This window comes from Heliangelus exortis, chromosome 1 (genome assembly GCF_036169615.1).
Source record: "Heliangelus exortis chromosome 1, bHelExo1.hap1, whole genome shotgun sequence".
NCBI classification, from domain to species: domain Eukaryota; kingdom Metazoa; phylum Chordata; class Aves; order Apodiformes; family Trochilidae; genus Heliangelus; species Heliangelus exortis.
Window position 1 is genome coordinate 88,748,438 of NC_092422.1, and position 24,842 is coordinate 88,773,279.

At 40.4% G+C, this 24,842-nt stretch overlaps 1 protein-coding gene across 6 annotated transcripts in view; it reads right to left on the minus strand.

Annotated features, from left to right (window-relative positions):
• Positions 1 to 2,870: 2,870 nt before the first annotated feature.
• Positions 2,871 to 24,842, minus strand: part of IGSF5 (immunoglobulin superfamily member 5) — a 32,887-nt gene continuing 10,915 nt past the window's right edge. For 5 of the 6 annotated variants that reach the window (XM_071752812.1, XM_071752804.1, XM_071752822.1 and 2 more), the window contains exons 3-9: positions 24,149 to 24,469; positions 23,120 to 23,428; positions 17,304 to 17,435; positions 16,764 to 16,788; positions 13,921 to 14,033; positions 12,099 to 12,175; positions 2,871 to 3,420 (exon numbers count right to left, since the gene is read on the minus strand). In XM_071752812.1, coding sequence (XP_071608913.1) covers positions 3,352 to 3,420; positions 12,099 to 12,175; positions 13,921 to 14,033; positions 16,764 to 16,788; positions 17,304 to 17,435; positions 23,120 to 23,428; positions 24,149 to 24,469 — 1,046 coding nt within the window. In that variant the 3' untranslated portion in view covers positions 2,871 to 3,351. The other variant, XM_071752848.1, reaches the window with a different exon arrangement.

Consider the following 24,842-nt stretch of genomic DNA (forward strand, 5'->3'; position numbering starts at 1 on the left):
TCTACAGCAGTGCTGGGAGATGCTTGTGCCCACCCACAGCCTGAAAACCAGTTTAGGAAGCATGCTGGTGTCCTCTGAAGAGCCTCAGGCACCAGGAAGCAAAACATGGAAATCTCAGGGGGACTTTGGAGCCTGGAAGGTTCTCTATTACTGATGCAGAAGCCTTTCTTGATTTCAGGAAGGCGTTTGTCATCGTCTCCACAGCATCCTTGGAGCTGAACTGAAGAAGAGTGGCCTGGATAATCAGGTAGTGAGGTGGATCAGGAAGTGGTTGAAGGATAGAAGCCAGAGAGTTGCAGTCAATGGGATGGAGTCTAGTTAGAAGTCTAGTGGAGTCCCTCAGGGGCCAGTACTGGGGCCACTACTATTCCATATATTTATTGATGAGCTGGTTGATACTATCAGCAAGTTTGCTGATGACACAAAACTGGGATGAGTGTCTGTGCTGCCATTCAGAGGGACCTGGACAGGCTGGAGAGTTGGGCAGGGAGAAATTTAATGAATTACAACAAAGGCAAGTGTGAAGTCTTGCATCTGTGAAAGAACAACCCCAGGTAGCAGTATAGGCTGGGGACTGAGATGTTGGAGAGCAGCATAAGGGAAAGGTACTTGGGAGTTCCAATGGACAGAAGGATGGCCATGAGCCAGCAATGTGCCCTTGTGGCCAAGAAGGCCAATGGCATCCTGGGGTGCATTAGAAGAGGTGTGGTTAGTAGGTCGAGAGAGGTTCTACTCCCCATCTACTCTGCCCTGGTGAGGCTGCTTCTGGAATATTGTGTCCAGTTCTGGGCCTCTCAGTTCCAGAAGGACAGGGAACTGCTTGAAAGAGTCCAGTGCTGAGTGACCAAGATGACTGAGTGGAACATCTCCCTTATGAGGAAAGGCTGAGGGAGCTGGGGCTCTTCAGCTTGGAGAGAGGAGAATGAGGGGTGACCTCATCAGTGTTTATAAATATGTAAGGGGTGTGAATCAGGAGGACAGAGTCAATTTTTTCTCAAGGGTAACTAACAATAGGACAAGGGGCAATGATTATAGATTGGAGCATAGGAGATCACTACAAATATAAGGAAGGATTTTTTTCACAGTGAGGGTGACAGAGCACTGGAAAGGCTGCCCAGGGAGGCTGTGGAGCCTCCTTCCCTGGAGACATTCAAAACCCTCCTGGACACGTTCCTGTGTGACCTGCTGGAGGTGACCCTGCTCTGATGGGGGGGGTGGACTAAATGATCTTTTGAGATCCCATCAATGATTTTTGAGATCCCTTCCAACCCCTCACTTTCTACGATTCTACAATTTTTTTTGGCTCAGAGCATGTGTCTTCTTGCCCATGCCCTCAACACCACCATGTTTTCTATTAAGATTGGAAAGATATAGATTAATCAGAGGAAAGGTTTTCTTCAGCTTTAGGTTGTCTGCTTCAATATAATACCAAAAAAAATATTGAAGCTAAGCTTGAAAGCAAGGGCTTTGAGATAGGCAACACAGTATAGACTGTTTCCTTTTCAAAGTGCATTCTAGTGAATAAATGTTTTCTGTTGGGAAAGTACAGCCTCCATGCATTTTTCATTTTTGTACTTCAGGGTTACTTTACTGACAACTAGAGGGCTTGCTAACCATGCACGTGCACTGAAAGCCAAAGATCCATGGATTTTATCCCTGAGTCACAGGCTGGTATTACCCTGGGCCTCTCTCATGCAACAGATGTTCCTCTGATACAGTGGATTTTTGTTTGTGTGTTCAGGTTGCACCAAGCTACCACAGGAACTAAGAGAGGTCAGCAATAGAAACCTTTTATCAGACCAAGGTAGATGTTTCTCTCAGTGCGTGGTTACTTAAAGGAAAAAACACAGATATTCCACAATGTAAATTGCTTACATTTTCTCAATCTGACACTATAGCTATTTACATCCCATGCTATTGGTATAATTGCATTCAGTGGGAATGCACTTGAAAGCTCCTCCCTAACCAAACCAGAGTGTAGATGGCCAGAATTTGAAACAGCTTTGTGCACAATTGCACATGGCAGATCATGAATTGGTCTCTGGGCTTGTTCCGACAGATGGACTGAAAATGTGACTAGCAGTGCAAAAATCTGTCACAATGTAATAAGATGCTAAACATGCAAAACAACTCTTTTTTCCCCTTAGATCAGGTTTCAAAGTTCTTTTTTCTTGCACAGGCTATCACCAAGAGTAATTCCATGTGGTAGCTTCTTTCAGCACTCAAAGAGCACCTGCATTGGTTCATATAAAACATCAACATGTAAAACACTGAATAATTCAGAATGTTTTGAGTGGGTAGAAGGACAAATACACTGAACATAACTTGTTTTTCTGGAAGAAGTTTGCCTTTTTGTAAAACACTAAGAAGCTTCAACCCTTTATTATGAAATAATACATTTTGAAACAAATTTCAAACAAAGCACTTTCAGCTAGAAATCATAATTTTCAGGCAGTGAAGGCAGCCTAGGGTCCATGTGCCAGATCTGTTCTATTGATGATGTTGACTGGCTAAAGTGCATTTCCCATTGTCATTATCAGCTCTGTCCCTGATGAAGAAACAGGGTCCAGCAGGAACACCAGCAGCAACCCAAGTCATTTGGCTGCCAGACTGAGCCTACAAGTAGAGCAGAGGCATAAAGCATTCAAGCAACAACTCTTCAAGGTCAGGAGTTTCAAATCCACATTTCTCAGTTTAAGATTTTTGCATTTCAATCAAAATAGGATATTTCAGCTTGTGGGTGATGATTGTTTTTTATTTAAAACTGTAATGTATTTAAGAGAAACACTTTTAACGAAAGAATGTATTGGAATGAAACAAATGCATTTTGATCTGAGAATAGTTTCATTAGAAATTCTGAAACAGCCCCATGAAAAAATTCCTTAATTTTATTACAGAACAGAAATATATTACAGAACATTGCTCTATAAGCTCAAGACAATCAGCTGTACATAAAGTATATTAAAAAGCAGCACATATTGCATTAACCACTATTATGATTATTAACTTGGTCTTCCAACCTAATAAATGGCTTGCAGATCCAGTCCTTGATCTTGCTGTGGATAACAATATTTCTGGCTTATAGGAGTTTTGCTGATTTCCTTGGGACCCAAAGCACCGATTCTTGCTCTTGTAGAGTCCCATCAAATCCATTGTCTCTGAAGTTGAGACTGTCATTTGTGTCCACTATTTGCTGAGATATCAAATGTTACATGATAAAGGTTGCAATTTTATTTCATTACATGAGGAAAAAAAGGAAAAATAGCTTAAACTGAGAGAACCTTTCTCTGTTGCAGGAAGCCATCCAAACATGTACAATGTTTCAGATGGAATAATTTCCTGAAGCACGTCCTAAACAAGTGTCACATTTCTAATTTTCTTTGGGTTGATTGGATAATCAATGTATCTTTGAGGCTCCACCTGTGGGAGAACAAAAGCAGTTATAAAGCTAAAAGAAATTCTAGAAAAGCAATACTGGAAGGGTCCTCAGGAGGGTACCTGACAAACCCTCACCCCAATGCATTATACCAAAATGAAACCAACCTTCACCTACCCCCTCAAAATTGAAATACAAATGAAAGGATGAGAAGCAGAACAAAGCAAAAGCTTCACCTGCAACACATTGATGGCAGATCGGGGAATTCATTTACTGGTCTTATGTTATCTGAGAACTTCTTGTGAACCCTGCAGGCTGTATTGTTTTAAGCAAAACATGATACTGGGTGTTCCTTCTCGTGTTCTCTTTAAAAAACCACCTGTTAAACCGTAAGAAAAACTTAACATCTAGCACTGCTTTCCAAATACCTTAGAAACTGCAGCAATAGGTATGCAACTTTCATGTATCTTAAAGACCACTCTTAATATCTTATGTTAAGAGCTCATTCCAGGCAGATTTTTTGTTTGTTTTCCCGTGACTGGCATGATTCCACTTTCACTGACAGCACAGCAGCCTATTTTCGAGTTAACCCTAGTAGGATTAATGCTGGGCAAATGCCCAGTGCTTTTGAAAAGCATATCCTCATTTGAAATCAGGATTACCAATCCTAATTGCTTCTTTGCTTTTACAAATTATCATGGCAGAGGAAAAGAAAAAGAAAAAATCATCCTCAAACACATCCAAAAAGCATACGCTTTGGCTATTTAGATGTAGTAGAGAGACCTCCCACAGATAATTACAAAAGTAGATCTAGGGAATGAAGTTTTTTTCCAAAGTAATAACATGTGTCTTCTTACAGCTTCCTAAATGAAACACCACAGTCAAAGAGTTTGCTGTGGCCATCCCCAGTGTTGATTTTATTTACCTCCAAGGACATGCTGTCTGCTGGCTACTGTTCCTTGCAACTTCCCCACCTGTTCTCAAGCTCTTGAAAATTAATGGAAATTTTACTGGTTTTCCCAGTAGAATTTATCTGTTTGTGACTTGTTTCTGGAGTGTTAATCACGTACAGTCTGTATTATCTTGGTATTCTTCCATTCTTAAGCATCTTAAATAATGTGTTTGGTACACACACATTATTGAATAAGGCATAGAGGAAAATGTTAGATAAAAATGTGGACAACGTGTCCCTGGTTTTTAATGAGTCCCAGCAATTCAAGGAAAACCATGGGGTAAATATAACTATCCTAGAAACATTTCATAAGACAGCTACGTTCTGTTTTAAACACAACCCTCTCTCCCCTCCTCCCATCCCTTTTTTGTTGCTAGAACATACTGCTGTTTTCTAAATTTACCCTTCTTTTATGTTTATTTCTGTAGAGAGGAGAGGTGCTCTGGGAAGTAACAGCAGTGCCTGTCACTGCTCAAGAGACCTTTTCCAAAATCTCTCTGCTGCACTTCTTGCAGTTCAGCCCAAAGACCTTAGCAGTGCTCAACAGAGACATCACTCATTCGTTTCCAGAGCACATCAGAAGTTTCCTCTGGTCTGTGTTACCCTGGAGATTAATATATGATGATTAATTTATGGCAGAACAGTTATTTGTCTTTTCCTGATCGTTCAATTTCAGGTCTGTGACAGCAGACTTTCTCACAAGGACAGAGGTTTTAAGAAACTCTCTACTACTGCTCCCCCCAGAAATAACAAACTTAAAGTAGAATGGAAAAAAAAAAATCTAAAAAAAGATGAAGGCAAGTGTTATGTTTGTGGAAAGCAAGTATTCCCAGATACTGTGGCCTGTCTTTTGAGTATAAAGTGAACTGCAGCAGTTAGCACACTGAGTAACCAGAAAGTTTCAGAGGGGGTCCAAAAGCACTTTACTTAACACTGCCTCTGAAACTTTGAGAAATAGGTCATTATTTGAACCCCCATGTTTAGCAAAATACTGGAATGAGATTATTTTCCATAACTCACAGCACTAAAGTATAGCATGGCACCCAGATTTACTAAAGGAAAAAAGAGATTAATCAGAAAATTCATCAAGTGCTGTTGTTGACAGAGGCAGTGCTAATGTAGGCAATACCACAGAAGATTTTGGGTTGCACATGACTTTGAATAGGAGGGAGCCAGATGACCTGCAGCAGCTGGATCTAGACTGCTCTATTCTTCCCTGAAAGCACGGGGTAAAATGCAACCCAAGCATGCTTCTTTTGCCTTAAAAATCTCATCTGCAAGAATGAGCCATCCAGCCCTTTGCTCCTGGAACGGGAACTGTGCCCATGATGGTTCCCCTCTGCCCTGCTGCATCTTTCATAGTTACTTGCTCAAGAGCAAATGCCCTGGGCAACTTATATTCTATTCTATTCTCACTGTGCTCTGATATAAATTAATTAATAATTTCGTTCATTTCAATCAACTCCTGCTGTGTACTGGCCCATTTTCTGTAGAGCTTTCTCTGAAGTGGCAGAGCCTCACTGAGGTTGCAGTTCACTGGATATAACTTCTTTGAAATGGAAGCTTCTGGCTGCTGGTGAGTGACCTAAAATTCATTTTTTGATGGTCTATAAGATCTCAAACAACACATTATGAATACAAAATGCAGAAGAGTAGGACTGCAAGAACCATTTCATGTTTAAACCCTGACAGCTTCTAGAGCCTCTGGTTGGTTTTGATTTCTTCTTCAGATTAATTCAGTGCTCTTACTAGCCCTGTCAGTCCTAATCTGAGAAAAAAATGGTTTCATTATTCATTTCATCACACAAATTGAATGGAAAAAAGACAGGTGTAGTGGCTCACTGCACAGCCCAACATTACAATAGCATGTTTCTTCTTTATCAGTAAGGATGCAGTATCATCTGCATTTCCTTTACATAGTTTTAAATCTCTTTGTGATGCCAGCTTGACATCTGGTTAACCATGGATATGTGACAGTCACGTGTTTCTAAGACTGCCTGTTGACTTATCATCTGTCCTGGATGCCTTTTTATGGGGATTACTACAAAGGGACTATTATAGTGGGAAAAACTTTGCAGAGTTTTTTGGTTTGGTTAGGGAAAAAGATGCCCAGTTTTTCCAGCTCTTCAGACAGACAGAAAGACAGCTAACAATTCATGGATGAATCAGAAGGTAAAATCACTGTGTGTATCAGATGATTCTACATGGTTGAATCCTTCAGTGGTGTTTTGAATACTGATCTTCAGTCAAGGAAGGACTTCTGCTCTTACAAGCATGTTGCAGTCATTTCTGCAACCCATATGACATCGGTGATATGAATGATGAACACACATCTGGCATTATGAAACAGGGCTCTTATCTTGAAATTGATTTGACAGGTGGCAGCTCCTCAGACACTGATGCTGTAGAAGTGTGTGATAAACTGAAAGCTGGGCTTGCTATTAGCCAGCCAAAAAGTCTAACTGTACCAGAACAAATTGCTGAAATTAATGCAGTTGGAGTACTACCAGATGTGCCTGCATGCACCACACATTTGGCTAACTGTTGCAACAAAAAATCAGCTTTCTGTTTCTGAAGGTAATTTTTCCCCTCGCTCTCAGTTTTCAATTCTCATTCAAATTCACTTCATTTAGAGGAAACTACCCACCTAAATATTCTGGATACCCTCAAAATAGTTTGGATACTCTATTGCTTCAAATAACAAACCAGTCCCATCCTGTCAACTTTTCATAGACTCAACACATTTCCCTCCCCATCAATAGGCATACAGCCTGGAAATTCCTCCTCATTTCTTGTGAGTTTATACCACTAACATAACTTCACTCCTTCCCATTCTCCCACAGACAGTCAGAAAAAATATACTATAAACTGCACCTTCCTTTCCTATATCTGTATCATCAATATTTATTACTCTCTTAATCAAGATGCACTGACCAACACGTCATAACATGACATAATCTGTAGTACATTTCATCAGTAGGGGTAAAAATATTTGCTGCCATTGGTTTATGTTTCTATTTTATTGACCTTTTAATTGGATTTCAATAGCTTAATTTTTCTTCTAAACAAACCTCAGAGTCAGAGCGGTTATACACCGTGCGATAAAGGGAGCTACAATTCATCATTCATTTCCTTCCCAGTATAAAACCACAACCACAACTAAATAGTATTTCCAGTTTATAGAGTGTCATTTCAAGTAGTTAAGAAGAAAAATAGATCTTTCCCCATTAATGGGGCCATGACTCACTCTGGATGGGAGAGAAGCAAAGGTGTGGTGGCAAGTGCAAGCTTCCTCCAGCTGTGCTGAAATCAGCTGGATCACACTAGGGGTGAATCTGGCTCACTGTAAGTGAGCAGTCACTCCCTCTTACGAAGTAGCCCTCTGATGTACCATAGGCACATATGGCATGTTAAATGGATTCATTATGAAGCTTGTGTAGGAGGCTGCCCAGTCCATCCTGAAAGATGCTGAGTCCTTAGAGCTCCTTTTGTACCAATGGGACTTGAAAAAAATGCATTTCCTTGGAGGTGGTACTCAGGACCTGGCAGAACTGGCCCTGTGGCCCTTGTTCAGGCCAAACTGTCTGTGGGACTGCCTCAAAATCTGCTAGAGCCAAGCTAAGGGATCTTCCTCATTGGGCCTGGGTTTTGAAATTAGTACAATGGATCAGGGCATGAGAAACATCCCCTCAGATGGGACCTTGGTCCCTAATACCTGTTTGGCCAGATGCTCAGCCCTGGAACTAGTAGCAAGGATCAATCTCCCATCTCTGACAGTAAAAAAATATGCAATTAAACAAAGGCCTGTAACTGTACTCTCCATTTGACCTTTTCTTGGCTAATGTAATCAGAATGAAGACCTTCCAGCACCCCTAACTGATTCTTCTGGCCTCCTCTTCCAGCAGCTGGTAATTTTTTCCTCAGCTCAATAATTCAGCTCAATATTCATCATTTTTTAAATGTCTTGCACACCTTTTCACCCCTTCTCCTTGGCTGGGGTATTACTTTTCCCTCAGATGAGTTGCCAAATCTTTTGTTCATGTTGTGAATTGATCAGTGCAATTGCTGGGCAACATTAACCTTCTGTGAATGTTTTGCATTAGTTTCTGATTCAAAGAGCTTGAATAGCAAATAGCTGACCTAAGTGACTTTCTGTTGTCACCTTTTACAACGAAACTCACCATTTACTTCATGTAGTATACTTCATTACCTCATGGGCAAAAACTTCTGAGGAAACCTGTCTTACAAAGTCTCGCTTCATCTCTTGAATCATTTAAAAGTTTAACTTCTTACATATGAAACAGAAGGAATGAGATATGAAACCGATACCCTCAGAGATGCAGGGAGGCTACCTAATAACTCTGACTTGCATTGAACTTTCCATCCAATTTTCTCCTGCAAGTGGATGGAACAGGCTGTGCAGCAGGTACAGTCACCTCTGTCTAGTCAAAAGGCTACCTAAAAAAATCTTGATTCACTGTGGTTGCCCTCCTTTTCCTCTCATTCCCACATCCATGAGCTTCTTTTTATTTTAACACTCCATTCAAGCTTTGCCCATATGGACCTATTTTCTTGCCTTGTTGTTGTGGTTAATCCCAGCCCCATGAAATGATAAGGAAGCCAACCACAGAAATCATCTTTCACCTTGCAGAGGTGAAAAGACAAGGCTTTATGTCTTCAGCCTCTGTGACTCTTTCCATCAGGAGAGGGGCTTCTCACTACTACTCCACCCTGCTCCTGAAGGAGGAGGTCCTGGGTTTTACACTCCTTTTTCTTGACCTCCATAGAAGCACTGCAAGGGCATTTGCTCATTTTTCTTGATTATCCAGGGAGAGAGAGGCAATTTGCTGGAGTCCAACCCTTTATGACCTTCTTCTCTACGGGAAATATTCTCTCAATAACTTCTCTTCCTCTGTTTGTTTTTTTTTTTAACCCAAATTTGTCATTAGAAAGTCCAGAAGAAGAAAGTTGAAAAACTTCGGGGAATGTTTCCACTATCAAGGGAGAGAAACCCAATTGAGAAACACAACTTTCAGTGTTTAGAAAATGCAGTGGCAAGAAGGCAGTTGGTTTCTAAAGAAATTGTCTGTATCAGCTCTAATCAGCAGTTAAATGGCTTGATATCTGATTTCTCCTACTTGACAAGAAATATAACAAAAGTGCACCATGATATTCATTATGCAATATAGTGGCAGCAGTGATGATCAAACTTTATTAGAATGCACCCAGGAACACTTTTTTGACAGAAAACTTCTATTATGCAGTTTACAGCTAAGCTTATGAATGTAAAAGAAAAAACAACTCTTTCTATCTAGGAAATGTTTTACGATTTTTTTTTATAAAATGCCATAAATTTAAATCACAGACTGCAAACCTACAATTTTTAAGGTAAACTGACAAACGTTTATCAGCTCCTGCTAAACAAATAGGGCCATCACAAGGTACTGTGAAGTTCTATTCAAACTGAGAAACATTTTGTTTTCACAAGGCATTTCTAGATTGCTAAATATTCCTCCAGCATATGGAAAACAGTTATAACTAATTTTCACCTCTAGATTATCTCTTTATAAATTTCAAAACTGTTTGTGTAGTTACTGGTGCAGCTAGAAGCTACTGTAGCAGAGTTGGGCCGAATATTGTCCAGGGACAACGGGTTTAAGGAAAATGGTTCCACTTTATGTTGTGCGCCTGTGATGGTTGTTTCCCTAGAAACTGGGCTGCAAGGGATCTCTGAGGCTATCTAATCAGGAGCATGAACCCAATGCTTATGAACCCAGTCTCCTGATGGTTCCCAGTCACAACATGACCATTCTCACTGGGGAGCTGCCTGAAGAGCACCCAAATGGGACACCTCTCAGATGTCACTGGGAAACAGCTACCACCAGCTCAAGTTATTGCCTTCCCCTGGGATGTGTATAAGGTGGATACAGGGTCCTCAGCAAAAGCTCTTTTGCTTCTCAGAGCAGACTGTAAGGTGCTGCATGCCTTGTGCATGCAAACATAGCCATCGGCTTAAAATCTTGTCCATAAGCACAGCAAACACTGTCTGAAACTGTTGCTTAGGGTTATAGATCCATACTGAGCCCTCAGCAGTTTTGTACATGCTTTTCAATTTTGATTTAATAGTATTTTGTTTGACAAGTAATTAATGTCAAACGTAGCAACTACCAGACACAAATACATCAGTATCACTACCTTTATTCTTACTGTTATTGTTTTGATCATTGTTTTAATCATTGATTGAGTACTTCCTAAATTTCAGAGTGCCAAAAGAAATAGACACATTCTGCTATGATTTATATGCAATGTCATCCCAAGACAGATTTCTGCTTTCTACGTGTTGAAACAGCTCTTCAAAAATGAATGAGCTATCACTGTGTTGAGGAGTGAACTCTGTAAGATATCACTGGCACTTTCCCAATAGAATAATGGCAAAAAACCATCACTGAGGTGCCAAATATATTTTACAAATATATGGAATAAATTAAGATCCATGCTGTTGTTGTGCTAGGAGTTAACACAGCCCAACACCATCCTTCAGAACAATGGTAGCTGTGAACAGAAAAAGTAGAAGAATAAACACTGAGCTCTACTTCTTTACATGCTACCTATCTGGGAAAGGAGGAAAGATCTAGGGTGGACTGTGTGTTTGCTGCCTGTTTTTCCTTCCATCATTTCCTGCTGAGATATCAAAGGTCTCTAAGATCAGTGTAAAATTCACGACTGAAGAAGCTTCTGTGGTGTGGAAGTGTAATTGGAAAATGCAATCAAGAAATGACTCAGAGAAAATGTACATTTATTTACTGTATCTGCACTGGATTTTGTTTGCAAATGAACCTCAACCTCACCCTTAGCAGTGCCTCCATCCTATATCCACATCTCCTCCAGTCAGGCAAGTGGGAAGAACAACAAAATCATTGCAGACCTCAGTTTCTGCAAAGGCATCTGTGTGACAGCTCTCCAGACCCAAAGCAAACCAAACCTCCATGTTGAAGTGGTTTAATGTATAATATACAAAGAGGTGAATTTTCAAAAGCTAAGCCAGAGCTACTCCAGCTGGCAAGGATGGAAGAATTAATTAATAGTAATAAATATCCTTGTGGAGGGGAAGGAGGAGATTTTTAGATCCCAGGAATGATGAAAAGAATTGGCTTTACCTATGGGAAATCTGTCCCAGCCAGGGCTGCCCACTGTGTTGGCTGCCAGAAAGGCCTAGCTGACATTTGGAGGAGAAAGATATGAAAAGCAATGGAAAGGAAAGAGCAAGAACTGGGTGAAGGCCTGTCAGAGTTCAAGGAGATGATGCTTTTAGTCATATGGCTAAGTTTTAGCTGGTCCTGCAAGGACCAGGGAGTTGGACTCCATGATCTCTATGAGTCCCTTCCAACTTGAGATAGTCCATTATTCTGTGAGGGGAAGTCTGTGAGTTTGTACCTTTAGCCTGGGAAGTGGGGAGAAAGATATAGCAAGGTGCTGAGGGAGAGGTGTGACAAAAGCCTTATTAGACATTTCTTCCAAATATCAGAGATGGTTATTTCTCCAGCACCTTCCATGCCCTTCAAAAATCAATCTAAACCCGAGGCTAACACTCAGGGCACTTATTCTTATAAATCAAACATTCATGAATGCTGAAGGGACATTCCACTCACCCAATTACAGCTGTAATTGACTTAAAAGGTGTCTACCTCCACCCAAAATCTAAGTTTGGATATTTTAAGATACTCACTGTGTGAAAAAATTAAAAGATTAAAATATAAGCATTATAGTTACCTTTGGTACAGAACTGGTATATAAATCTGCATAAGAGACAGTGAACTTCGAAGACATTGGTGCAAGGGAGGTTACTCCTGTAACAAGAAAATACAAGATTATTTTTAATCAGTGTCCACCATATCATGAACCAACTACAAGCCATTCAGGAATACAACTAAATATGATTTAATACTGAAAGAGAAACTCTAGATAACTTATTGGGATAACATGGCATATTTTTTGTAAGTAGAGGTGCACTTGCAGGGGTGTCTTGTGTGAGAAGACACCAAGAGCTGCCCTCCCATTAGACATTAGTCACTTTCAGCTGGCTCCAAGACAATCCTGCTGCTGGCCAAAGGTGAGCCCACCGGTGACACTGGGCACACCTCTGTGATAATGTATTTAAGAAAGATGAAAAAAACACTGCACAACTGGAGCTGGGAAGGAGGAGTAAGAAAATGTAAGAGAAACAGTCTTGGATACTCATATATACTCAGAGATTCCCCTGCTGCCCCTGGAGGACTGCATGTCAGAGCAGGTAGGTTTGCCCTGAGGATTAACCTACAGCAGCCTGTGGATAACCCACACCGGAGCAGGCTGCTGGCAGGACTTGTGACTCCATGGGTCACCCACATTGGAGCACTCCTGAAGGACTGTATCCCATGGGAAGGACCCAACTTGGAGCAGGAGAAGAGTGTGAGGAGGAAGGAATGTCAGAGCCTGACCACCCCTCCCATTACCTCCTGCCCCATTCCTTGCTTGTAGGGAGGAGGTAGATGAACTGGGAGGGAAGCTGAGACTTCAGAAAGTGGTGTGGGGGGAGGTGCTTCTTTGTTTTGCATTCTCAATATCCTATGCTGTTATTAATTGGCAACAAAATGAACTAATTTTCCCCAAATGGAGTCTACTTTGCCAGTGACACTAACTGTTGGTTGATCTCCCCCTCCTTATCTTGACCCACAAGCTTTTTTTCTCTTACTTTCTCCTACTGCCCTGTTGTGAAGGAAGAGTGATAGAGCCACTTGGTGGCCATTCAAGGTCAACCCAGCACATAACAAATATGAAAAGAGCCCATCTAGGATGCAGTAGAATAATTTGTTCAGGTTTACTTAGTTTTCCTTTGATTTTTTTTATAACTGCTACATTTAACAATTCCACATGCTCTTGAAATCTTTCCACTACACTTACTTCTTCACAATTTATTTGTTAGGGAGAAAAGGATGTATGCCTGGATTATAGACTCTGCACAATAATTTTGTGTCATTAAGTGTTTGATTAAATGGTTTGATAATAATGTGGTTACAAATGCAAGTGGTGGGTAGTGATTTGGTGGAGATTTACATTTTCTTTCAGAGTCTTTGTGCTTAAGTGCTAGATTTGATAATGCTTTAGTCATCAGTAAAATCATAGTTCACCGCCTTCTATTCTTTTTTTTTTTTTTTTTTTGCATGTGTGTGTTCTTTCATGGTGGTGGCAAATTTTTTTGATTTTACAAACCAATGGCAAAATATTGCCTAAATTGAGTATTGTATGGGAACCCAGTACTCCTGCCTCTGGCCCCAGATGATATTTGGAAGAACAAAGACAAAAGAAAAAAAAGAACCAACCAACCAACCAACACACACACACAGAGGACTAAAACAAAATTTAACTGCAGAGAACTTTGATGTTTTCTCAACAATTATGAGAGGCCATACTCTAGACAATTCAACATGTTCTGAAGCCATGTACAGTCCATCACAAAGTACTTTGACATCTTGTAATATGATTTCTTGACATGTCCAAAATGCCCGAGTTAAGAAGTAGTTTGACAATATCTGATTCACTAACTCAGACTTACTTGGGATTTTTGCTACGTTCCACAGTTCCTCTGGAATGTAGGCCTGATTCTCACTGCCATGCTGTTGCCTGTCTTCCAAATCAGCATCTTTTTTCTTCTCAACTGCAGCTTTTCTAGAAACAAAAAGGCCTGTCACTAGAACTTCATTATGATGTGAGAACTCTTGGGTAGTAAGCTACAGAGAAAATATTCTATGCCTAACTTTTGAAAAAAATAGGTGCAAAACCTATTTTTGGCCTTCCAAGTAATTATCTAGTAAAAGTTTGTCCCATAAAGTATTACCTGTGAAATACTGTTTAGGTAAGTTTTTGTCAGCTGCATTATCAGAAAGCAGGGAAATAAAGCAATCTTCAAAGTGAAGACTCTATTCCAGATCATAGATTTTATAAGAAATTAATTTTGACCTCTAATTCTGAATTTAGTGGTCCACTAATGAAACACCAGTTTGGTCACTTATGGCTGCTCACCTTTTTTGTGATTTGAGTCCCCCCAGGTTGAAAAAAAAAAAAAAAAATGTGTTATCTCACATCACCACAGTTAGCTCCCAAAGGATTAATCTGTATTCTCCAAATATAACCTTTCACTTTGAAATTTAATTAACAAGTGAATGTAGCCACAGTGAAGCTGACAGAACTATTTAAGGTAAGACAACACATCTCTGAATTTGTAGCATGGTGACCTGCACAGCTGAACAGAGAGAAAAGAGTGCCTTGTTACTGAATACTCTTATGCTAGGAGACATGCTACTATTCATCTCTTCCTACCATGGACTACTTTCTGGGATAGTCCCGGGTACATCTTTGCCTAGATTTGTGGTGTGGCAAGTCCAAAATAGATGACTGAACTATGACAACCCAGGGATTTGTAGGGTAAGGAGGAAGTGTTCTCAGCTGGCAAAACTTGTGGAAACTGCTGCATTTACTTTTTCATGTTTAGTAGGAATTACTTTGCAGGCCCATAGATCTTCAGATGAGCGTTACTAATGCACCCATAAATCTGACTAGTCAGCTATGACTATGTGGCCTTTTTAGGAGATAAACATGTTAGATACTACTAAGAAACTTGTCATGGTTGCTAGAAGACAAGAGCAATTGTTTAAAAATACCATGTCCACACGTTACATGATACTGTGCTGTCTGTTTTATCTGATCCCTGGATCTCAGCAAACTCAGTGCAGTAGCCAAATCACAAGCAGCTACAAAAAAGTGTGAAAGGTACAGAAAGATAGCCAGCCATGTTAAAAATAAATGTGGGAAGTAAAACAATATATCTTTGGTCTGACCACTTCTTCACTACTACTACAACACAGCTTCCAAAATCTGGACCATCATCATTCTTATTCCTGCGGGTTGGTTATCCCCAAGAAAAACCCACCAAACCTACAAAATCTTGTAAATGATTGTAAATAATTTCTGTGGTTTCAGTGTCATTGTTTACACATGCTAAAATCTCCAGAAGTGTCAGTGTTGAGTTTCCAAGTCCAAGATGAACCATAAAGCCTGGAGTCATCCCAGTGCTTAAGTATTTTCTTTATAGTTCCTTTAACTTTCAAAGTGTAAGCAACATTTATGAAGTCAGTGCAACAACTCAATGTTTGAAGTTAATGGGAAAACAGGCACTTCACTGAACTGAGATGTAAAAACCACACATTCTGTCATAAATTTTTGCCTCAGCAGGGTTGACCTTTGTAGAAGGCTTCTGGCAGCAGCAAGTTAGAATCCAGGCAAAAAGTCTTTGTAGGACTTTATTAATAGCAAAACCCTTATGCTTGTTGTATGTGCTTTTAGCCTCACATCTCCAGATTTAGTCCTGTCCTGTTTATGTAGCTCCACTTGGTCAAATGATCAATTTAGCATCAGAAACTAAGAAATCACATGGAAGTTTATGGGTATGGCATGGCATAACTAGCTTCATTTCCTCAGGAGAAAATGCTGTTTACCTAATTTCCTTATCAATAAAGTGCTCTATAAATGGGAGTCTGTCAACAAATCTCCACAAAATTTCCACAGAAGAGGCCATTACTGAAGCTAGGTATCACTGAAATGTCAGGCTATGCGGTGTAACATCTTGTGAACTCATTAAGAGATGGGGAGTTAAAAGCCCCACATGCATAGGCAGAGCAAGAATTCACAATGCTCCCTAGAAGCTTAGAGAAAAATAGCTCTAAATAACCCCGCTGACATTGCTGCCACAGCCGCACTGGCGCCGATAAACAAGATCGTAATGCTGATAACCACCAGCTCATGATTTCTAAGGCTTTTCAACTCAATGCAATATGTACCAACACCTTCGTCCTCCAGTGCTTCTGGTATCACTTGATTAAGCGTTGGCACTCATCATCGGGACACCTTTACTTTTTTTTTTCTTTTCTTTTCTTTTTTAATATATTTATTATCAGCCTAAAGCTAACGAACCTTAAAAGAGATGGGGAGCCCGTCTAATTTGCCTGCCAATCACCCTTAATCAGCTTGCGGCAAGGCTTCCCCCCCCCAGCATCTCCCACCCTCCCCAGCATCTCCCACCCTCCCCGGCATCCCCCTCTCCCTCCGGTCCCCTCGGTGCCGCCGGGCTCGCAGTGCCCCCCTGTGGCATCGCGGGCAAACGCCCGCCGCGCTGCTGGTAGCCAGCCCGGGGGTAGAGGACGTATTTTAAGGATTCGCTTTGCCCCTCAGTTTCAGTGGGGGTTTACTTTCAGGTTGTGCTTGCCGAATCATTTGCAGGATTTGGGTTTTATGATTTTTTGTTGTTGTTGTTCTCGCCGTGTGGAAAGCGGCACTTCCCTCTCGCCATCCCGCGGCAGCCTGAAAGAGGTCATTTAAAAAGGAAAAACTCTCCCAGCTTACCTTATTTCGGTTTGATATATAGATTCTGAGAAAAGAAAAAGAAAAAAAGAAAAAAAAAAAAAAGGCATTTAAAAATATAGGAAACTAAACCTTGACCCTCTACAGAGCTCCTGCTATAGCGTGCACTGCGTTCCAGCTCCCTCAGGGGCATCTCCGCTCCCCGCGTCCGGAACTGTGCAGCGTCCCTGGAGAAGTTTACAGAGGAATGGGGAATGTGACCCCATTCCTGAAGGAATACTTCACAAGGCACCTCAGCGTAGGAACTAAACGTCACCGGGAGTTAATGTACTCCTGAAAAACGCGGCCCCATGTAGTTAAGGTGAATGGATGGGACTGATTCCTTTAGAGCCAATTTCTAAGAGAAACATCAAGGTGAAAGTAAGGAGCAGCTTACTCCGGGTCATGGTTAACAGCAGGGTAGCTCTGCTCACACCTCTGCTTACAGATCATTGCATGGCACCAGGGCTGACAAAACTAGGAGAATTCTGTCTCGGTTGGAGATCCTTTTAATGTATAGATCAATTGTGAAGGTCTACTTACCTTCCTTCTTTAGGCAGCAGCAGCGTACAACAACCACAATAATAATGATCAGAAGAATAATACCAAGAACTGAAAGCACCACTGCAAGTACAATAACCCTCGTGCTTCCACTGTCTTCACTGTACTCATTTTCTGTTAAATTAAATGGACAAACATTGTACTATCAGCCTCAAAAGTTCCTTTGAAAAAAAAAAAAATTACTTTACCATAATGAATGCTTGTTCATTATTTAAGAAGGAGTCTCTGTTTTCCAAATGATAGAATCAGTATTTATGTGTGGTGCTCAAGAATTTAAAATGTTTCCAAATACAGATTCTTTATTCCGTTTGCAACTTTTTCCACAGCTACTTCTGAAAAACATGGGATTGCAATCTCCCAACCTAAACTTCATTTTGCAGATATGCTAGGCCTTCAAACATCCTCTGGAGACATTTGAGGCAGGGGAAAGGCTTTAAGATTCAATTTAGAGTCCTATACTGCAAATATTAAGCAACCTGCCTAGCTGCTCTTGTCAGTGAAGAGAAAATAGGTATCCTGGGTTACAATTCATTTGGCCAAATGTGTATGTGTCCCTTTGCATGAGCAGCTCTGAAGAAGTGTCTGTTTCTTCCCACAGATCACAGCAATAGTCTTAGGTGAGTACTGCAGGTAGAGATCTCCAGCCTGTAGGTGTTATTTTCTTATGAGTCTTGCCTTGGGACTTCTTTCACTCATTTCAGCAGGTGTTTGGTTTTGGGACATACCTGGTTGAGTGTCTGTTATCCACTTAATGAGTAGGAAAGAGCAAAATCTGTAAAAAGTTGCACAGTTTGGGAGTATGCAGCTACTAACCCCTCCTCACTACTGACATTCTCACAACATTAACATTCCTTTGTCTTTGCTGTAACCTACAGAATTAAATGAGGTGATCTCAAGATGACCCAGTACCTTGCTGAAACTGGTTGCTATGACCAGACAGTTTTCCTACAGAGCTTTCATGTGCACAGAATTTTAAAAACACCCTGTGTTTCTCACAGAGTTGGATGCACAAGGAAGATGTCAGTTCTGATTGTTGCATCATCCTGCCCTGTAGTTCTGACCAAATATTTCAGAAGCATTTCTAATTTTGCTACCCTTTGAAAAGCAGCCCCAAGGTCATTTTGGCAGATGTTTTGAAACAAATTTCCAGTACAAATTATAGGTGTGAGACACATCCAAACTTGAAAAAACCCATTCTGTTACACTGGGTATGTGATTACCATTTCTTCGTTAGAGATCCCAGTTAACAACTGTCTGGCCTCATTTTTCTGACAGTCTCTGGAGAAGGTACCACAGCAATGTAGATGACTGGTAGCTGCAGGATGTTAGGGCTCTGCCTCTGATATGTGAACCAAAGTATCTGCTGATTTTTCTCCACCAGAGAATACAGAAGTAAATTACTTCTATTTACAAATCTGCCTAGCCAAACCCCTCTTTTGGGGGGTTGGAGGTTTCAAATTGCAAAAATACAGGACCAAAGCCTCTTCCAAAGTTTGAGCCTCTTTTAGGAGTCTGAATTCTCCAAATCTCAGATCATTATGATTAAGAAATTCCTTCCAGTCTTTTCTAATACTAATGCCCAATCAGCATGTTTTGAATTTCTTCTGTCACAGACTGTTAGAGAAAACAAGAACTCAGTAACCTTCAAACCAGTAGTTAATTCTGTAAACTGTAATTGTGATTACAATTGATGATAAATATTTTGAGATATCTTAACTAGAAGTACTTCAATAAATGTCTATATTTTAGTCTATTTTATTCCATAAGGGATGCTGCAGGGATTTTAACATGCATAAAATACAAAAAATAGCTATTCAGCTATAGGGGAAAGTGTAACCTTAGTGTGAAGGGTGAGGCTAAAGACACCTGCACTAACCCATACCTCCAGTCTGGCTCCCACAACAAGGTATTCACACTCCCTGACATGTTCAGGTTACATGCCAAAAAAGGATCTATAGAGCTCAAGTAAGAATGGGATGCAACACAAATACTCCTGATGCTTCAGCATTGCAGTTTCTCCCCAGTTTTGGAGGATTCAGAAAGAAATGGTAGCTGGGACCAGCAGATACGAATGCAGGAGGTGACAATTCAACACCCAAGTAGAATCATAGAATCACAGAATGGTTTGGGTTGGGTGGGACCTTAAAGATCACTCAGTTCCAACCCCCCTGCCGTGGGCAGGGACACCTCCCACTAGTCCAGGTTGCTCACAGCCCCATCCAGCCTGGCCTTGAACACTGTCAGGGAGGGGGCAGCCACAGCTTCCCTGTGCAACCTGTGCCAGTGTCTCACCACTCTCATAGTAATGATTTTTTCCTAAGATCTAATCTAAGTCTCCCCTCTTCAAGTTTTAAACCATTGCCTCTTATCCTCTTGCTACACACCTACCACATTGGTTTTGTACATATATAAATGTTAATATATTATACATAATATATATCATAGAATCATAGAATTGGCTGGGTTGGAAGGGACCTCAGAGATCATCAAGTCCAACCCTTGATCCACTTCTGCTGCAGTTACCAGCCCATGGCACTGAGTGCCACATCCAGTCTCTTTTTAGATATCTCCAGGGATGGAGAATCCACCACTTCCCGGGGCAGCCCATTCCAATGCTTGATCAAAATATATATTATATATATATATTATATTATATTGTGTATTATAATATATCTATTTTATATATAAATAGGGCTGCAAGAGAGGGGCACTAAGGCATATAATGGCACTAAATCCCTTTTAGGTGCATTCGTACATTCACACCAAGTTACATGAGGTGCTTAGTGTGGACAAAAACACTCCTTTATTCTATAGGAACCATCCTCTGCTGCTATCCTGACCTCTGGTTTCTCCTGAATCTTCCCAAAAATTTACTTGGGCAAAATCAGAATAAAGGGGGATTTTCCCTGGGACATGATGGTGACCAAGGAGAAATGAGAGACTAGAAAAATATGCACTTTTTTTTGTTTGGACACTTGCTGACTAACTTACAAAGCAAAGGAAGTCCAGGCTCAGAGAAGATTCCCTATCTTCATCTTCTGCCAGTCAAAGGCTGCATGAAGTCAACACTGATGCCAAAGAGAGCTTGGGCCCAGATAAGGGACTCTGCCATAAACCCCATTCCACAGACCCCATTCCCAATAACAGCTCTGACAATGTTTCTTCTGGGATAACTCTATAGGACTTCACAAATCCAGTGCTCAGCCAAACACCACTGCAAGTGAGATGAATCAGGCAGAGGAGTGACTGACATAAAAATGTATCATCTTGTATGGAAGGGTCTGAGCTGAAGACTTGATTGAGGAAGGTGTATGAAGGTAGGACATTTGACCAGGGAATGGCTGATTAAAGAGGGCTCAGGTTTTTGGTTGCAGTTATTGTGAGTGGACAGATATTATTTGTGAGAGACATGGAGGAATTCAGTTCCTCAAGATTTTAAGTGAAGGCTGAAATTGATATTATGATAGTTTTGGGAAGGACTCCTTAGATGTTTGAAGTTATGGTCTTTCCTGACAACAGCCAGCTAAGGGTGTGTCTGTATATCTGAAAAGTAAGAAAAGCTCTGAGATTACAGGTCTGATATACACATTATATATCTTCCTCTGTCATAAAGGCCATGCTTTTATTTTATTCTAATAATTTAACAACTTCATATTCTCATATGCTGACAAATTTGGAGTACCTGCTGCAGCACAATGATTTTTCCAAAGATAAATGAATGATAGTCCTATACAGTCACTAATTATACACTAATAGCACTTCATGGCATCTGCTTTTCTTCTCTTCTGATTTACAATGAGTAGCTATAGCAACTGAGTGTGGAAACCTCAGTACTTTACAAATGAGTAGGCAGAGGTATTGTTTAATTTCCTCAGGACAGTTCTATTTTGCTTAGTCAGTAATTAAGAGCAATCTGACTGCAAGAAAAAAAGTCATATTAAGAATGGTGAAAGGACCTTTTTCAACTGCATTACAAATCAAGTACTGCTGAAAAAGGCTTACTAATAATGACTCAAAATAAAAGGCACAGTTACCCAATCTCCTCAGTTGTTTGTATGTTGAAAGCTCTATACCAAGCTCCTCATCAAGCCACAGTAAGATGTCTTTGTATGTGCCATGTTCAACCGTTACAGAGGGAGAATCAATTAATCAAGAGAAGCTGTGAGAATGATTACAGAAGTTAATAATGTTCACCACATCCTGAAAAGAAGCATAGATTTGGGCTGCTTCTCTATACAGAAGACAGTTGGGGATGCACAGATCCACTGCAAAAAAACCCCTTAATATAACCTATGCATAGGCCATACCACAGGATAAGGTTAATAAAAGGGATGTCACTGTAGGGTGCACTGTGTCACCATAGGTGGCAGTGCCCCTATATCAGCAACCTCAACTATCTGCCATACAATTAGTGCTTCAAGTTTAATTTGTCTTGGAAGTCCTCTGCCTTACAGCTGAGACACTTGGCTGCTCCTAACAGAGAAATTTTCTGGTATTGTCTTCCTCATCTGCAAGAAACACTGCCACCTCACAGAGAGAGATTTCCTCTTACTTGCTCTTTTTGAGTTATGGTTTGGAAAAGAAAAACATTTTTCATAGGATTCTGTCAGATTATGAGACAGATTGGTAGTGATAGTCCCACTTGCTTTGTTCCATGTTCGTAGCACAGGTAAGATAAAATCACCCTTTTCCTCCTAATACAGTGAATGTGTTAAGCTATGGAATTTGTTTTCATAGGATGTCACTGAGGCCAGAGATTAGCAGCATTACCAAAAAATCTGACAAAATCTATGAAAATATTTAGGGTTATCAAAGGTCTAACTATTCTTGACAGATTTGCTCAAAATCCATGCTTTGATTACAGTGACCCCTGAATTTCCTTAAATAAAGGCAATAAAAGCAAACAAATGCACTGTCCAAAGAATCCCATATATAATGCTGCAGGACAAATTTTACCTTCCATTAAAACATGAAAGAAATCATACCAGGAAGAGGAAAGCAGGCCAAATGGCTCTTTGATCTAAGTAGACTTTGGGATAAAGCACATAACACTCAGCTTCTCTTGATGACCTGATTCTTGCTCTGTAATGGGTGAATACACTATACAGAAAGACATTTTTATAGTAAACTGATGGTTGGTATAATGGTACAGAACTTCCTACATATAAGTGCTACTGCCCGCAATAAGTTGGCAGTTTCAGTGCATTCCTGGGGATATCAGAACCATACTACAACATCTCCATCATATCTGATCACAGTTCATATGGAGAACTTTGTATCTAAAGTGCTAGTACAGAATCTATTCTGAGTTGTGTGTGGAAACTAGGAGCAAAATCCAAGGGGAGGGTTCCAAGTCAGGGGTAAAACTGGCATTAAGTATTGTGGAGAACAATTTCACCTGAGGGTTTGGCTTTTAGTAAATGAGGTCTAATGGATGATTTTTATTTGGCAGGCATGGCCTAATCGAAGATGTTTAACATCTAATTTCATTAAATGTTTACTTGGTCAAGGAACAAAGGCCACTTTTGCTAGCAGTAGGAAATCAGTGGCAGGTGTACTGCTTCATTTGCCTTGCCTAGTCCTAAGCTGGACTTTGTGGTTCATTAGAATTGAACCAGCCCTCTCAATGATATGAATTTAACCCTACTCATGTATCAGGTTGTGACTGCTTGGTCTTTGCACATCTCATACTACTTCATTTGTAGACAAAAGACTTTCAAAGAAAACAAAGCAGAACAAAATAAACAGTACAGTTAAGAGAAAATAATATGGGGAAAGTAAAACAAACATTCACTTACCTGTAGCAGGGTTGACAAACATAACAGTTACACTTGCATTCTGAGGGTGAGGGAGTGCTTCTATGTCAGCTAAACAAGTCAAAATCTCAGTATCCGTTGGAGTCAAAGTCAGGATGCTCAGAGCATTGTGGAGGTCATTAGATCCTTGACTGTGCTGGGTAACATACCTCGACTTATCAATGAAAGAGTCATTTGTCATCCAAGTAATGTTTGGAGCTGGAGCCCATCCTAAGGCTTCACAAACGATGTCAATTGTTTTGTTCTCTTTTACTGTTAAGGTGCTATTTGTGATGAATAAAGATCCATTAACTGTAGGAGGGAAAAGATGGTTTGCTCCTTCAGAACAGGCTGCATAACTCTCCTGCTGATACTTTTAAGTCTTATCTTGCTAATAGCTGTGCCTTGAGATATGAATTTAAAAACAATCATTATCAACAAAGATATACCACACAAATGGTATAAACTACAGATATTGCAACTTCATTGACACATTGTTCAGTATGTCTAAAGCACAAGTCTTGGTTTTCAGTACCTTTCCAATAAAGAGCAGGAAATTATACTTTTCAGCCATCCTGATACATTTCCAGCTGAAGAACAACATAATGAAATGACAGTGTTTCTCTCTAAATATTATCAGGAAAGATTTACGGGTAGATGAGACAGTAGAAGCTTCAAGTACAAAGATGTGCATGTAACCTGTGAGGTAACCTGTGCTGTTTCTAGCCAAAAGATCTTTTCTGACTCACTGCTGGTGGGCCTGGTATAGCCCTCAGGCCCTTTAATGCAACCCAATAAAGAAGAAGAGATTTACAGGAAAAAACAACGGAAGCTCAAACCTTTGCTAATGGCACTCTGAATGTGATTCTGAAACCTGTTTTTACAGTAACATTAAGACCAGGAGGAGGACAGGAGGCAAAGGATGTTAAATGAGAGCATGGTCTCCTTCATAGGAATAACTTGGGCAATCCATCAGTGGATTCTTTCAAGTGCAGTATAATAAAGAAGCTTTCTATTGATGGTGATACATACCTTGAACAGAAAGAAATGCAAACCCGCTCTCACCAGGTTGCTGGATGCTGCATTCAATTTTTCCGGAGTCACTCAGCTGTGTCTTGTGGATTATCAGCTCAGAGATAAAGGCATTGCTATTGGTGTAATTCTGAGAGGTGAAGCGATCTGATGTTTCAACAGGTCCTTGAGATCTGATGACAGTGAGGACAGGAATGCCATTGGACAGCCAAATGATAATCAGCCAGTCTAATGACACAGTGCAATTAAAGTGGGCTTCTGAACCAGCGAGGACTGTTGCATTAGTAGGGCCCTTTATGATAAAGGAACAAAAGCCAAGATCTGGAAGGAAGAAATAGACAGTCTCTAAATACTCATACAATAGCATCCCCAGAAGCCTGACTTAATTTTTACTTCTAGCAATGTAAATCTAAAAAGCCAGGCACCCAGATTCAAGTAGTATTATTCACTAGAATCACTGGGATATTAAACAATCAGTGATGTATCAGGAAAGGCTGTTGATTGAGCTGAGATGATGCTCGTCCTCTGACAGTCTTCAGTACCTGAGGATTATTGTCTCATTTTCTGTAGTGCCTGCCAGAAAGCAGTGAAAAGTTGCAATTGAAACTGTAATGTTAATCCCACGGTGGTAAATGGTGGTCAAATGCTACATAGTGATAACAGATCCCCAAAGCAATCATTACAAATCCAAGAA